Source organism: Littorina saxatilis, linkage group LG16 (genome assembly GCF_037325665.1).
Source record: "Littorina saxatilis isolate snail1 linkage group LG16, US_GU_Lsax_2.0, whole genome shotgun sequence".
Lineage (NCBI taxonomy): Eukaryota > Metazoa > Mollusca > Gastropoda > Littorinimorpha > Littorinidae > Littorina > Littorina saxatilis.
Genome location: NC_090260.1, coordinates 35762745 through 35779422, shown reverse-complemented (window position 1 = coordinate 35779422; position 16678 = coordinate 35762745). Strand labels below are relative to the sequence as shown.

The 16678-nt window shown below is 45.9% G+C and overlaps 2 protein-coding genes across 2 annotated transcripts in view; one reads left to right on the top strand and one right to left on the bottom strand.

Annotated features, from left to right (window-relative positions):
* Positions 1-4695: 4695 nt before the first annotated feature.
* LOC138950946 (uncharacterized) lies at positions 4696-11988 on the bottom strand. The gene is made up of 2 exons (XM_070322661.1): positions 11416-11988; positions 4696-8926 (listed from the first exon to the last, which is right to left on the bottom strand). The coding sequence occupies exon 2, from the start codon at positions 8922-8924 to the stop codon at positions 6939-6941; it is 1986 nt and encodes a 661-aa protein (XP_070178762.1). The 5' UTR covers positions 8925-8926; positions 11416-11988; the 3' UTR covers positions 4696-6938.
* A 681-nt stretch (positions 11989-12669) lies between these two features.
* Positions 12670-16678, top strand: part of LOC138950945 (uncharacterized) — an 18509-nt gene continuing 14500 nt past the window's right edge. The window contains exons 1-5 of the mRNA XM_070322659.1: positions 12670-13719; positions 14657-14860; positions 15470-15604; positions 16135-16257; positions 16431-16591. Coding sequence (XP_070178760.1) covers positions 13617-13719; positions 14657-14860; positions 15470-15604; positions 16135-16257; positions 16431-16591 — 726 coding nt within the window. The 5' untranslated portion in view covers positions 12670-13616. The remainder of the gene's footprint in view (positions 13720-14656; positions 14861-15469; positions 15605-16134; positions 16258-16430; positions 16592-16678) is intronic.

Sequence of the window (16678 nt, the reverse complement as noted above, 5' to 3'; positions counted from 1 at the left end):
AGTTTTGTCAGAAGCGCTCCGCATCCTATGGTAATGTCTTTTTACATTTAGTCAGTCAAGTTATGACTAAAATTTGTTTTCTTCTTCTTCTTCTTCGTCGTTCGCTACTAAATGTTTTAACATCGAGGGGTTCGACAGCTACTTGACTAAATGTTGTATTTTTGCCTTACGCGACTTGTTACATTTAGTCAAGTTTTGACTAAATGTTTTAATCGAGATGAGGGTATGTGTGTGTGTGTGTGTGTGTGTGTGTGTGTGTGTACAGCGATTCAGAGATAACTATCAGACCGATCTTCATGAAATGTTTACATGAGAGTTCCTGATTATGATATCCCCACAGATTTTTTCTTTTTTTGATAAATGTCATTCATGACGTCATATTCGGCTTTTTGTGAAAGTTGAGGCGGAACTGTCGCGCTCTCATTTTCCAACCAATTTTGTTGAAATTTTGGGTTTGTCATCTTCGACAAAGCCCGGAATTTGGTATTGCATTTCAGCTTGGAGGCTTAAAAACTAATTGATGAGTTTGCTCATTAAAGTTGTCCTTAAAATCGAATTTTTGCAAACAGACTTAAAATTGATTGCATCGTATTCTTTATCAAATTCTGAATCTAAAAATATATACATATGTCATGTTCACTCTAAAAATGTGATCACAATTAACAAAAATAGATTAATTAGTACTACGATTAAAATTTAAGAAATCGATCCAAAAATGATTTCATCTTATTCTTAATCATTTCCTGATTCCAAAAACATATAGATATGATATGTTGTATTCAAAACAAGCTCAGAAAATTAAAAGAATACAGAAAAGCGCACTTTCCTGCTTAGCGCAATACGCTACCGCGCTATTCTGGCTAGTCAATTTCACTGCGTTTTGTATTGTCTTGTTGTAAAAATACAGTGCGTTCAGTTTCATTCCGTGAGTTCGACAGCTTGACTAAATGTAGTAATTTCGCCTTACGCGACTTGTTTATTTGTTTGTGTTTTGGTGTTTTTTTGGTTGGTTGGTTGGTTGGTTGGTTGGTTGGTTGGTTTAAGCGTTTAAACTACAGAACGATAACAAGCAAAATGAGAAAATGAGAGGCTACCAAGTCTCTGTATACCGCCAGTAAAAATACTCTCGTAATCTATATAGGCTAGTAGCGTTGAACCACACCTTTAACACAGAAATATTCCCCCCCCCCCCCCCCCCCCTCCGAACCCCCAGTCCGAAAATGTGTTTAGTTTGAAAGTTTCAAAAGCCATCATGTGGTATAAAATAGGAGTACGAGCAGCTCCAGCATTAAGCCTTCTGACGTCATCCACAGTCCAGCTTTCACCACGCTACAGCCACGGTGAGACCTCTACTCTCTCTGCCTCTCTGTTTGTCTGTTGGCCTGTCTGTCTGTCTATGTCACTCAGTCTCTGTCCCCCCTCTCTCTCTCTCTTTGTCCCTGACTCTCTCTCTCTCTCTCTCTCTCTCTGTCTCTCTCTGTGTCTGTCTGTCTCTCTCTTTCGCTCTCTCTAACTATCCTTCACGCAATCTCTTTCTCTCTGTTCCTTTCGCTCTCCGTCTGTCTCTCTGTCTCGGTCTCTCTGTCTGTCTCGGTCTCTCTGTCTCTGTCATTCATATAAAGGTGTCACTTACTAAACTAATTTCACAACACAAAAACTATTAACAAAAATTAAAAAATTAAAAAACAAAGAGACCGCCACCGTTCCAAAATTCAGAATCAAAAAGCAAGAAAGGTAAGTTGTTGGAACGTTTGTTATTGACACAACAACACGTTACAGTCACAAATATATCGACCCAACGTTCTTTTAAGTAACACACGTTCTTTCAATAACAAACGTTCCAACAACCGGGGACGTAGCTCAGTTGGTAGCGCGCTGGCTTTGTAGCCAGTTGGTCGCTATCAGCGTGGGTTCGATCCCCACGTTCGGCTAGAGATTTATTTCTCGGAGTCAACTTTGTGCAGACTCTCTTCGGTGTCCGAACACCCCCGTGTGCACACATGCGCACGAAAAAGATCCCACCGTGCGTTCACAGCGAAAGTCTCAGGGCTTGGAAAACACGAAGACACGCATGCATCATCTCTCGTCTCTGATTATCATGATCGTATTTCGATACTTTGACGAGACAAATCCAATGCTGGTGTGTCGAAGAAGACAGCCACAGCGGGCTTGTTCGAATCAAAGTATCACACCATATCTTCAGCGTATTACCAATACCTGTCCCAATATAGACCAGTTGGTCTAAGAGGACGTTAAACCCTAATAGTCAGTCAGTCTCTCTCTCTCTCTCTCTCTCTCTCTCTCTTTTATGAACACATATTTTTCTGTTATATATAATTTTCAAGCATTGCTAAAGAATCCCAATGCATCTTAAAATGTCTTATTGGTTGCTTGACATGTTAATTATGGTAAATATGTCATTTGTACTATAGTTAAATTTATCTTTTACATCTTCTTGTTTGTTACCCCTCAATGGGCGAGGGCCGGATGTAAAAAAGCATGTATTCTGTCACCCTCGTAAAATAAATTTCAATTCAATTCTCTCTTCACCCAACACAACCACAAAATGAAGTTACCGGTCTGAAACATTTAGTCGTTTCTTCTGAGACAATCCTTGTTCTCTTATCATCTACACATTTACCGCAGTCTTCACCACGCGAATTCCCAACAGAAGTAATGCACACACACACACACACACACACACACACACACACACACACACATACTCTGACACGATTCCTAGTTCATATGAAAACACTGTTGAGCTTTTGCATGGCGTATTGTTGTTTCCAATATATACATTTACTACCAATTCAGTGCCCCATATGGCTTTTTGACCAATCAGGACGGATTCTAGGTGACCTGTTAAATGTTATAACGTTGAGGCAGGGACCCTTTTTGTTTATCAAGCTAAAAATTGACAAAACAAAGTAAAAATTTAAATCAACAATATCAGCGTGATTTATTCTACAGAATGACACTTCAAATGCTGTCAGATAATACTCTCTTTATCTACAAAAAAATACCGATGAGCGAGTTTTGTCGGTGGGTGCTTTACGGAACAGCAAGGTACCGCCCATCCTCTGAGTGTGAAATGCCGACCCGCTCACTTGAAATTTAAATTACGTAAGTTCGAAAAATCAAGCGAAATTGCGTCACTCGCGTTACGTCAAATGTATCTTTACGTCATTTCCCATCCGTCTGGAGTCGGTTCGAAACCTGTCGCTCTCTATTCAACAAGAAAAAGCGAAGCAACCGAAACGCATGTTGAACATGGTTTATCTTGTGAGATTGTTGTGTGTCAAACGCATTTGATCTGTGAATATTCATCACGTCAGGAGTATTACTCTGATTGGCTGACCCAGGTCACGAGAATTCTTTGACTGACAGGCATAATCAGGTAGGAGCACTCAAGTTCCCATTGCGGCTGTTCTGTCTTATTCGCGGGGTCGCTTCGAAATTTGTTTTGGTCGAATTAAACGGTTATAAAACCATTATTTCTAATATGCGGACTGTTAGCAAATGATAACAGTCATGTCTCACAAACGATATCAGCATTCGCCTAAAAGGCTCATGCTTGATATCTTTTTTCTCGACATGTCTGTTATCATTTGCTAACAGTCAGCATATTAGAAATAACTCATAATATAGCTATTCTGATGAACACGTGGGGGAATTCGGGGGCTGTGATTGGATGGTCTCTTCCGATCATCAAAGCATAATGCTACGGAAGTCGGCCATTTTTCTCAATATCCAAAAGAATATTGTCAATAACAAAGACGCATGGTTCCGGTTTCTTCCACGTGTATAAACTACACGCATACCTCGCCAGGTTTGTTTCTGTGACTAGTCGATAGACGATGCCATTTGCTTTGTGTGTGTTTTTGTTGTTGCTTACTGTACATGACATACATTACGTGTAAAATCCAGTTCTTTAACAGGCAACAAACCTTGCAAATTTCCAGAAGCTGCAATCTGAAGCGACCTATCTCTGATTCTAGCAGACGATCTCTCCAATGTTTAACACAAAATCAGCAAACTCTCCTGTCACATAGAACGTCCATTGTATAGTGCAATGTTGAAACTGTGAAGTTAATTGTCTGAAACATTTAGTCGTTTCTTCTGAGACAATCCTTGTTCTCTTATCATCTACAGATTTACCGCAGTCTTCACCACGCGAATTCCCAACAGAAGTCAGACTTTCGAACATACAATATACGGTAGGCAAGCATGATACGTCATGACGTCATATGATTCCTAGCATATTGACGTAATGCTAAACATCCGGTTATCTCGAATTTTCTCCGTTATACATGTCCGTGGGTTTTTCAATGTTCGGTTATTTCTGTGGCTTCATGCGGAAAGGGAACCGTCGTCTGCAATCAACGACATGGACCATTCTGGTACTTGTTGCTGACAAAAACATGATTTTAACACAGAATTTAATGTCAGAATAGCTATATAAACGCTATTGTGTTTTCATCGTAGCAATAGGGTCCGATATTTAGACTCGAACAAGTATAATGCGACTCGTCTTCGACTCGTCGGCATAATACTTGTCTCGTCTAAATATTACCAGCTATTGTGTTTTCAGCGTAGCAATAGGGCCCGATATTTAGACGAGACAAGTATAATGCCGACGAGTCGAAGACGAGTCGCATTATACTTGTTCGAGTCTAAATATCGAACCCTATTGCTACGATGAAAACACAATAGCATTTATATAGCTATTCTGACATTAAATTCTGTGTTAAAATCATGTTTTTGTCAGCAACAAGTACCAGAATGGTCCATGTCGTTGATTGCAGACGACGGTTCCCTTTCGGCATGAAGCCACGGAAATAACCGAACATTGAAAAACCCACGGACATGTATTACGAGAAAACTCGAGATAACCGGATGTTTAGCATTACGTCAATATGCTAGGAATCATATGACGTCATGACGTATCATACTTGCCTACGTATATTGTATGTTCAAAAGTCTGACTTCTGTTGGGAATTCGCGTGGTGAAGACTGCGGTAAATCTGTAGATGATAAGAGAACAAGGATTGTCTCAGAAGAAACGACTAAATGTTTCAGACCAGTAACTTCATTTCAACATTGCACTATACAATGGACGTTCTATGTGACAGGAGAGTTTGCTGATTTTGTGTTAAACATTGGAGATATCGTCTGCTAGAATCAGAGATAGGTCGCTTCAGATTGCAGCTTCTGGAAATGTGCAAGGTTTGTTGCCTGTTGGCTGTTAAAGAACTGGATTTTACACGTAATGTATGTCATGTACAGTAAGCAACAACAAAAACACACACAAAGCAAATGGCATCGTCTGTCGACTAGTCACAGAAACAAACCTGGCGAGGTATGCGTGTACTTTATACACGTGGAAGAAACCGGAACCATGCGTCTTTGTTTATGACAATATGCTTTTGGATATTGAGAAAAATGGCCGACTTCCGCAGCATTATGCTTTGATGATCGGAAGAGACCATCCAATCACAGCCCCCGAATTCCCCCACGTGTTCATCAGAATAGCTATATCGGGCCCTATTGCTACGCTGAAAACACAATAGCTGGTAATATTGCGGGTAACCTTTCTTCCCCTGTAAAGCACGATGTGGACCACCACAGATCCGCCCAGGCTTTGTATGGGGTATACAAGCATCTTTACATATTGGACACAATTTGTACCAACATCAACATCCTGTCTGCTTCTCGTGCAGTGTGGGAGGGAATGTATTCTCAATTCCTTTCACAGATTGACATACGTAGATATTAGATACTAGATGATTACCCGCTTCGCCGGGAAGAAGTAGAGCCGAATACCCGGCCGTCGCCGGGGACCCGGCTTTGCCGGGTGTACGCCGGCGCACGAAGGAAGGGAGATCTAAAAATAGTAACGTGCAGTGACCTTCTAAATATAAACGTACAAACGGGAATATCGATTGACGCCAGCGCACGAAGGAAGGGAGATCTAAAAATAGTAACGTGCAGTGAAAAACGAAAATCGGTTCAGCGCTGCGCGCTGAGAGCACGTGTTGAAATATCTCATCGATGAGGTTGTGTCCGGGGTCTCTGTCAATAAGCCCACCAAATTTGAAGCAGATCCATCGAGAACTTTGGCCGTGCATGGCGATCAATCACACACACACACACACACACACACACACACAGACACAAGTCGTATATATATATAGATAATTGTGACAGGGGAGGCTACCGCTCCTTTCACAGCAGACTCTGCACCCGAGTTGTTGGCCTTTAAGTCAACACCAGTGGGTTGTGGAATTCTGTTTGTGATGGGGTCTGGTGGTTTCCGATTGTATACTATGTTCATGGAACCTTCGGGTTTGCATAACAGTTTTTATAGGGCTAAGAAATTGGCCCTAACATTTTCAATCCTGTTTGATTGCACTTCGCCTCCCGAGGTGATCGTAGTGTTACGGCACTCGGTTACATAATTATATCCAGTTCAGGAAAAAATGCCCACTCCGATGACTTTTGGTATGTTTCCGAGTGGACTAATGCCCTCAAGGCGAATCTCAGGCGAATGTGTGATGGTTGACACGATGCTTTACACGGGAAGCAAGGTACGTGTCAGCCAGATAAGCACAATGCATGCAATGTATTGGAACATTAAACAAAACCATGTAGCAAGTCACTCCAGGTTGAGCACGGGAGTCCATACAGCGACAAGTGTACATGTGAGCGTGGTCATGTTTCTTGCCACTTGGACTGGAATGGCTGACCTCGCTACGGAGAATGAACCAGCCTGAGACACCAGTCAGTCCTCATAGTGACGCAGACAAAGACACACTGACAACTGCAGCGATGGATAAAAGCTACGAGTTTTGAGGACCAGCTTGTCACCAATTAACATTCCCAATAGTTTGTTTTTTTCACCGAAAAGTTTCAGCCCATGATGAACGATAAAGACGTCACTGCAGGGTGTATGGGGTAATGACGCCATGATGCAAGAAAAACAGCCCGTCTTGACGGTGACGTAGATACGCAGCGTGTCGACTGAAGCCGCTGCGACTCATGACGAGCACGTCACACTGACTGAGGACAAACTGATCCAAGATGGCGGTCTCAAAGCCGGCACATGCGTGGATGATCTCCCCCTGGCGGTCAATGTGCACGATGGGCCCCCCATGGTCCACCAGCCGCCTGCCGAACACGCGACGGGCCGCTACTCTTACACCCTGGTCGTCAGTGGCGATGAAGACGTAAGAGTTGTTTCCCTTCATGAATTGCTGCAGGAAGGTAAAGGTCGCCTGCACGGCGTCAGGGTGGTTCCGGATGTTGGTGTCATCAGGCATGCTGGGGTTGCGGCCCATGCGGAGGTGTGCGCACACCAGGGAGTGGCCGGGGGGTGTCAGCTGACCACTGTCTGAATCGTTGCCTTCTGCTGACCCCCTGCTGTTGGTCCTCATCTGCACGGCACTGGTGCGAGTGTCGTGACTGTCTTCACTCAGTTTGCTGCTCACGTCTACCGTGCGTGTCTGTGTCACGTCTACCGTGCGTGTCTGTGTCACGTCTACCGTGCGTGTCTGTGTCACGGTGCGGGGGATGTGTCCAGACTGCGGCAAGTTGACGTGTTGCCCCTGGTGCTGGCTGTTGACGGCGGTGATGTTGAGCTGAGAGAAGATGGCGTGCAGCCGGCGTGTGATGGAGGGGGAGGGGGAGGCGAGGAGGGACCAGCCCAGCCTGAAGCGCGCGGCCTGTGAGGCGTGACGGGCCCAGGCGGGGAGCAGCGGGGCGTAGCGGGGACTGTGCTGCATGGCGGGCGCCAGGTCGCGCGTGGTCTCCACGTACAGCACGCGCTGAGGGTAGCGCACGTTCAGGTCCGTGCCGTTCAGCAGCTGGCGGGCCAGCACGGAACGTCGTATGTCGTTGATGACGGTGAAGCTGTCACTTTCGGCGCCCTCCTCCTCCCTCCCCCACCAGTCCTCCTCCCCTGCCGGCTGCAGGAAGTTGGTGAGGTTGCAGGGAATGCGCATGTCGACCTTGAACTTGCGCCTGATGACGCGTGCCAGGAGGAATACGGACAGCATGCCCCTCTGTCTGTCGGCCCACCCCCCGCAGTGCTGGCCGTCCTCCTGACACAGGTACACCAGGTAGCGAGGGGCGGGGTCTGTAGCCTGGACGTGGCCGTGCTCTTCCCGCAAGGACTTGTGGAATAAGTGGAGCAGCTCCTGGCTGCCGGCGAGGGCCCGCTGTGTGTGGGGCGAGGCTGGTCCTCCCTCGCTGTTGCTGGGTGCCCACACTGTTTTAGGATGGGTGTCTGCAGCCATCGTTCTCTGTGTCTCAGTCACCACGCGAAAAGATGCCTCACCAGTCAAAGCATTGTTGACTTCAGCATCCCATGCACGATGTGACGAGGACATGTCCAGGGCTCGTTCACTAAACCAGTCATCGTCTTTGGTGTTTAAGTCTGCGTACTGCTCAAGGGAACGACTGCCAAGTATTTCGCTGGTTTGCGTGGAAGGTGTGTCAAGGTTGTCATAGTCTATAGGAAGACGGCTAGTCGTGGTGATGTCGTCACTGGTGGGGTCATCAGTGGCTTCACTCTCCGCAGTGTCCATCGCCCTATGGCCATCGAGTCGCCAGCCTGGCCAGTGAGAGGGGGTGTAGACAGGTCCATCGTGACGCGTTTTGCCCACGTCATTACCACCAGCTCCAGGACTGACCGTGCCCCCACTGGCGTCACTGCTACTTCTGGTTACCGATAATTGCGTCATGACGCCAGTGATGACGTAGAGCTCATGACGTATGTCCCACCTCGCCCCTTGCTTCCGGCCCCGTGTTGGGTGGTGATCGAGGATCGTGACGTGGTACGCGGACAGGGTGCGCAGAATGGCGTAGATCAGCAGGAAGAAGAGGACGAAGAAGGCCAGCAGCTTGAGATGTCGCGCCGCCATGGCTGTCAGACACAGAAAGATAATATCGTGTGCATCAGTCATATCACCAGATACTGTTTATAGTCGAATTCCGGAAATAACTTCGGGTTTGTATAGGTTTGTGAAAGAGTGAATACCTTAGCTTTTTTTGAGACAAATAATCCACAGGTCAGTCACTAGCGAGGGGTGTGTCTGACACACGTGACATGATAGGTCAGTCACTAGCGAGGGGTGTGTCTGACACACGTGGACAAGTAGCACGTGTGGATTGTTTGTCTCACTAAAGGCAAGGGAATTCACTTTTTCACAACCCATACAAGCCTGACAGAGTTATTTCCTGACATCGTCTAGTACTCAAGACTAGTCACAGTCATCTCATGAAGCTCAGCACAATTAGAAATATCAAGTACAAAAAACACTGAGCAACGGAAAACGAAACACACCGACACAGTTTAGTTACAACTCACCAAAACAACGAAATTGCAAGACGTTTTTGGATAACTCACCTGTTTTTAAGTGACTATACTATGAAAGAGAGTGGAAAAAAGTAACATTAAACAAACAAATCACACACACACACACACACACACGCTGACAGTCACCAACAAGGCATGAGCGATTATTTCAAGGAGAACATTAGATTAGCTAGCTGCACTACGTCAGTCACGACTGATTTAGGTAGATCAATTTAGAGCTGAATAAATGGTCACTAAAGCAATACTGTCAAACCATTTTAACAAGGTCAAATTATATAAAACAGAGTGTGATTAAAAGCATCTGTTACTCAAATTCCGGCACCAAACACAGTGACACCAAATACAACAATACTTCTTACATCGCCGTCCTGAGTCTATCCTTGGCACAAAGGGTCAAAAATCCCAAAAATAAGGCCTTAATTGAAAAAGGCCTTATTTCAGGAAATAAGGGCTTATTTTCAAGAAATAAGGCCTTATTTCTAAAATAAGGGCTTATTTTTGTATGGGCTTATTTTTGTAAGGCCTTATTTTTTTAAGGCCTTATTTTAGAATAAGGCCTTACCAGAAATAAGGCCTTATTTTTCTAAGGTCATATTGGAAATAAGCCCTTATTTTTTTAACGCCTTATTTTTTTAAGGCCTTATTTTTTCGCCTCTCAGTTGTACGCTGGTACACAGAGAGAGCGGCGTTAGGCCAAAAAAAAAAGATCTGTTTACGGTAACATAGGCCAAAAAAATAGGGTCGGTAGGTCGGGATTTTTTTTTTCCCCCAAAAACCATATTTTTACGTTATTTTTATTTAATTTTTTTTTAAATTTTTTTTTCTTTCCCAAATGCCAAAAAAAAGTCTAGGGTCGCGCGAAAAAAATAGGGTCGGTCGGGTTACCGTAAACAGACTATTTTTTTTTTGGCCTTAGAGAGAGAGAGAGGAGAGACACAGACAAACAGACGGACTGACAGACAGATAGACAGACGGACTGACGAACGAACTGACAGACAGAGAGAGAAAGAGAGAAAGAGGGAGAGAGAGAGAGAGGGTGTGTGTGTGTGTGTGTGTGTGTGTATGTGTGTGTGCGTGCGTGCGTGCGTGCGTGCGTGCGTGCGTGTGTGTGTGTGTGTGTTTGTGTGTTGTAATGTCTTTATGTGTCTTTGTGTCTAAGTTTGTGTGTGTGTGTGTATGTGTGTGTGTGTGTGTTTGCAAATGCGTTAGGGTAGGTATAGGTGTACAGGAGAGTCCAGGTGCGACAACCGATTTCAACCAGTGTCATAATGTTTATCGTTTGGAAATGTTTTCTCTTGTTCCATTCATTATCTCTTTTTTCGCGCTCACGCGCATATGTGCGTTCCGACGGTGAGTGTGCGCGTGCGTATGAGTGTATGTGTGTGTGTGTTGTCGTCTATATGTGTCATTATTGTGTGCTGCTATTAGGGTGAGCAGTAGTGATGCGCAGAAAAATAAGGCCTTATTTTTTTTAAGGCCTATTTTTTTTAAGGGCTTATTTTTTTTAAGGCCTTATTTTCCTAAGGCCTTATCGAAAATAAGGCCTTATTTTATTAAGGTCTTAAAATAAATAAGGCCTTATTTCTTTACGCCCTCATTTTTAATGACTATAGAGATTTAAGGCCTTATTTTCAAAATAAGGCCTTATTTCTCGAAAATAAGGGCTTATTTCCAAAAATAAGGCCTTATTTTGAAAATAAGGGCTTATTTTTTTAAGGCCTTATTTTTGGGATTTTTGACCCTTTGTGCCAAGGATATGAGTCAGTATTGACGGTCCAGTTCACTTGCGTATTAGTCTACTACCTGGCACTTCAATGTCCGACATGTCAATATTGTGTTCTCCAGTGATGCTTTTCGCACTGACCCGGCCCGAAGACGAATCATATTCAGGGTAGAGATTTGACGCCTTGAAACCGCGCGTGGTACCCGTAGCATGGTTTGACCCGTCAACGTTGACATGCATTGTTGCGTGTGCTTCGCAAACCGTGTTTAAAACCCGCCGACCCAGAAAACCTAACAAAGTTGATGGCACCTACCTTCGCAGCCATCGGGACTCAGTCCCGTCACTTGTTCCTGATTGTAAGGCTCAGCGACATCCAGTCAGGTTCCAACCATTTACCCCGAACATACGGCCATTGCTGACAACTTTGCCGCCGTCAAGCGTAACAGGGAACACTGTGCGGTGTACGCATAGCACGTCCAACACATATCTTAGTGCACGCCTTGCAAACAACACAGGAGTCAGTCACTGCCACAGAATAAGAAGGGGTCTTGTTCAAACCAAAATGGGTGCTTTTTCTGTATGTACACATCCTAAAAATGGTTTTCACCTAGTCGCAGGGAATGCAACGAGTTGAGTTACTCATTAAAGGCAACACCTCTGGGAAGTACACCAACTTTATATTTCAGCTCAGATTTATCTGAATTTCCCTCCGGCTTTCAGACTTAATGAGCATGCAGCACATGTTAAAAGCTCCAACACGTCGATACTGTGTTGCTTTACTGAGCACAAAGACTGACAATGCGTTTGACGACTCCCGTGGCAGTTGCCAGATGGGGCACTATCGGCTTTGGGGCCAGAGACATAAAACTATTTGGCGATACCTAGACGGCGTAGGCCTACACCAAGCTGACAAGCACAGGATATGCGGATGCGGGAAATGTTGGCAGACTTTGAGGCTGTCAGCTTGACTGGCGGCGTTCCAGCCATATGGCGATAACACGTAACTGTGCACCGTGCTGTGAACCTTCCCCCGGCTCTTTCACACTCATTCAGCATTTTGTCTGCCTCTCTAAAAACTATCGTCTGCTGCTTCCTTTTTGGGGCCGCGCATAATAAAGTTCAATTCATTTCTCTCTCTCTCTCTCTCTCTCTCTCTCTCTCTCTCTCTCTCTCTCTCTCTCTCTCTCTCTCTGTCTCTCTCTCTCTGTCGCTCTCTCTCTGTCTCTCTCTCTATTTCAGTCTCTCTCTCTCTCTTTCTCTATTTCTCTCTCTCTCTTTCTCTATCTTTCTCAGTCTCTCTCTTTTTCTCTCTCTTTCTCTCTCAGTCTCTCTTTTTCTCTTTCTCTCTCTCTCTTTCTCTCTCTTTCTCTCTTTTTCTCTCTCTCTCTCTTTTTTTGACTGGTGCACGGTTTTGTTAGGAGTGAGATAAGTAGACTGTGCTGTTTCCAGGTGTGATAATGATGACTGACACTCCTGCTCTGATTGCTGCACGTCAATAACGGGGTGATAACAGCGTCAAGATACTGTTGGACGTACACAGAGGTGGCTATAGCAGTCGCTACTTGTCCTCACTTATCAGTGATGACCGAGTCAGGCTGTTATCCGCATGGGTCGTAGCGTTGTGTTGTCAGTGTTCACTATGTGACTGATGTGGAGACATAGTGGAGTTTTCATGGTGTTAGATTTGTTACAGTAACAAGATTGGCAGTAGAAATAACATGTAACTTGGGTTGACGTGAATTCATTTCCGATTATTTATTACCGCGAGTAGTAAGAATTTGGTATTAGTCTGATTTTAGGCGTGTATCAAGACTGAGTATATTTGAGGTGATACCTTGACATGAGACGTCATGGGTCTTTCTTGTTATGGGGGAGTTTTAACAACAGCTGAGGAGATGCTTCCCGAAGAGTCTAGAATCAATGAACCGTGTTGCTGCGTGCGTTGTCACATCACAGGTTACCAACCCTACGTTTATCTAACAGAGGACGAGTCTGAGGTCTGGTGCTAACCGACTTCATTAATATCAGAGAAGGTTAGATATCAGAGGAAGTTAGACTTCAGAGGAGGTAAGGGACCCTACGTTTCTCTAACGGAGGACGAGTCAAACCCCCTGGTGCTAGAATCACTGTCACTGTGTGCCGGTTCTTCGCCACAGCAGAAGCGGTTAGGAACGCCACGTTTGTCTCGTGGAACGCCACGTTTGTCTCGTGGAACGCCACGTTTGTCTCGTGGAACGCCACGTTTGTCTCGTGGAACACCTTGCGTGCTCAGTTGCTGCCGGTGATGGCTGCGGTACCGTGAGGGCGTACAACTTCATTGTGCGGGTTCACTTCCTGAAAAATATGCTAACACACTACCAGCCTGAATAGACTGAATAGTTGATTAGTTCCTAGATCAATCCAACAGACCGTTCAGTTCCTAGATCAATCCAACAGACCGTTCAGTTCCTAGATCAATCCAACAGATCGTTCAGTTCCTAGAGGACTGAAACTGGCAGACGCTTCAGGAGAAGGATGACGTCACTCTTGTTTCTGATCATCTCCCTTACCCACTTTTCCACCGTGTACACTCAGCTAGACACGACTGTGTGTACCCCAGGCAGCAGTGACAATAAAGGTACACACACACACACACACACACACATACACACACACACACACACACACACACACACACACACACACGCGCGCGCGCGCGCGCACGATCCCCCCTAATTACCATCTCGCGCATTGTCCCCTCTAATTACCATCTCATCTCATCTCGTCTTGTCGCGTCTCGTCTCGTCTCGTCTAGTTTCGTCTCATCTCATCTAATCTCATCTAATTTCATCTCATCTTATCTTATTTCATGTTATATTATCTCATGTTATCTTATCTCATGTTATCTTATTGTATCCGGCGTTATGTACGACATGTCCCCCAGTACCCGTGTTGCCTGAGCGCTTCACGCTGCGAGTGGAGGCCAACCTGCTGAACAGGAACAGCACATATCCTGTTTTACCCAAAGAGAGACCACTCATTGCATAACAATATCGTTCAAACCACACAAGTGTATATCATGTAAATGAGGTCATGTCAAGATAGTCTGACAGGGACCTGTTTTTCCACTGCTTATGATGCCAAAGTCACCGAGACAAACGTCATTATGGAGAAAAAAAAGTGCGCTCACTAATTCCCCTCGATGAATTTTTAGAACTAACACGTCACGCTACACTTTCCAGAGTGACGTTTCTTTGCATTGACGTAAGAGATTGCACGAGGCTATGGAAGAGATCGAGGTTCCAAAAGAAGCGTCTTCTCGGCCGCGGGACGTTTTGAGTAAAATACACGTAAGTACAGTATGTAGGATAAACAGATCACTACATGGCTTGCTGTGTCGTACCAGATTTACACTCGTTGCTTTTTCAAATAGTGAACAGCTCGCTTTCGCTCACAGTTCAATTAAAAAAAAAACTCGTGTAAATCTGGTACGACACAGCAAGCCATGTAGTATTCTCTGTGTATCTTATTGTATCTTATTGCATCTTATTGTATCTTATCGTTCTGTACGACAGGTCCCCCAGTCCCCCTGTTGCCTGAGCGCTTCACGCTGCGAGTGGAGGCCAACCTGCTGAACAAGAACAGCACGATCGACGTGCACGAATGGCACGACGGGCCTGGCAACAGGGGCGCCGCCATCACCTGGCTCTCCTCCGTCCAGTTCTCCTACATCTACAGCTACCCCACCAACCAGCAGTTCTCCTTCGAGCAGATCACAGGTCAGTTTTCTCCATCCACATTCATGGCTGTGAAATGCATGAGCTTCTCTCGTCAAGTGGATCTGAACATGTCGTTGTTGTTGTTGTTGTTGTTGTTGTTGTTGTTGTTGTTGTTGTTGTTGTTGTTGGTGGTGGTGGTGGTGGTGTTGTTGTTGTTGTTGTTGTTGTTGTTATTGTTGTTGTCAAGTTGTACCTGACTTAATAAGCTCTCGTTATGTGGACGGGTATGAGGTGAGATATTGTCTTCCTCAGCATCCATAGCGATCGACAGTGAAGTGTCGTCCTCAGCATCGGTTGTTAGAAGGGCGGCTATCAGATGTCAGTGCAGGTGAGTACGACAGGGCGCCAGGCAAACACTGACACGCCGCCGTGGACTATTCAGTTGGGGACACAAGGATGAAGTGTGCAGGCTTACACTGTACATGTTGCCTTCACTCAATCTGCAGTCAAGTCTCCTCGATGTCGTCGCGATATAACCTTCGTGGTTGAAAACGACGTTAAACACCAAATAAAGAAAGAAAGCTCCTCGATGATTGATACATGTAAGGCCAATGCTTTCACGCTGGACACTGACACAAGCCTGCCACACGCTGTGGGTGCTGTGTGCAGGGGGCCGCTACGACTGTCAGGTGCAGCAGCTCAACAGTCTCAGTGAACCGTATCTCCATGGTACGGACAGCACCACCACCACCACCAACACCACCACCCACATCTACAGCGCGGCCAGGGCGCTGTCTTTTGCCGGTCAGTACACACATACACGTATACACACACACACGCACGCACGCACGCACGCACGCCCACCGACCGCACACGCGCACGCACGCACTTAAACACACACAAAAACATCCACAAACAAACATTGACACACACACACACACACACACACACACACACACACACACACACACACACACAACATACGCACACACACACACACACACACACACACACACACACACATACGCACACACTTTCACACATACATACATACATACACACACACACACACACACACACACACACACACACGCGCGCGCACGCGCGTGCGTCAATCTAGCTCAGTCCTATGCATTTCAAAATTGTTTCTGTCGTCTGTGATCAAACCACGCCGAGATCATTATATGGATCACAGACAAAAGAAAAGACACCAGTATCCATGCACTGCACCACAGTACCATGAATGGAGAAGTTTCTAAGTTCTTGTGTGTGTGTGTGTGTGTGTGTGTGTGTGTGTGTGTGAGTGTGTGCTGTGTGTGTGTGTGTGTGTGCAGGCGGGCTGGCGGAGCGGTACGAGGGGCGGAGTGATGTACGCGGCATAGTGGCCGACACGTGGAGCAGCTGTGTGTTCTGGCCGGACCGCAACGCCACCATGTCCGTCTTCTGGTACTTCACAGGTACAATCGTCTTACTGCTCTGTCTGATTCTTCTGGTAATTCACAGGTACACTCGTCTTACTGCTATGTCTGAGCACTGACACAGGGGTGGGACACGGCGCTAGGAATGCCGCGTCAGGTACCTGTCCGTTGCCAGGTGAGGGGTCGTGTATAACAGGTATCGATGTGTGCAGTGACACAGGGGTGGGACACAGCGCTAGGCATGTCTCAGGTACCTGTCCGCTGCCAGGTGAGGGGCCGTGTGCACAGTGGGGGCCGCGCCAGGACCTTCGAGCACCTGTACGAGGTCAGCGAGTTCTACGACTACCTGGACGGCGGCCTGCAGGTCTTTGAGGTCAGTGCTCGGCTCCTTGTGGTGCTGGCCTTTGTGCTGGCTCCTCCTGGAGGTGCTGGCCTTTGTGCTGGCTCCTCCTGGAGGTGC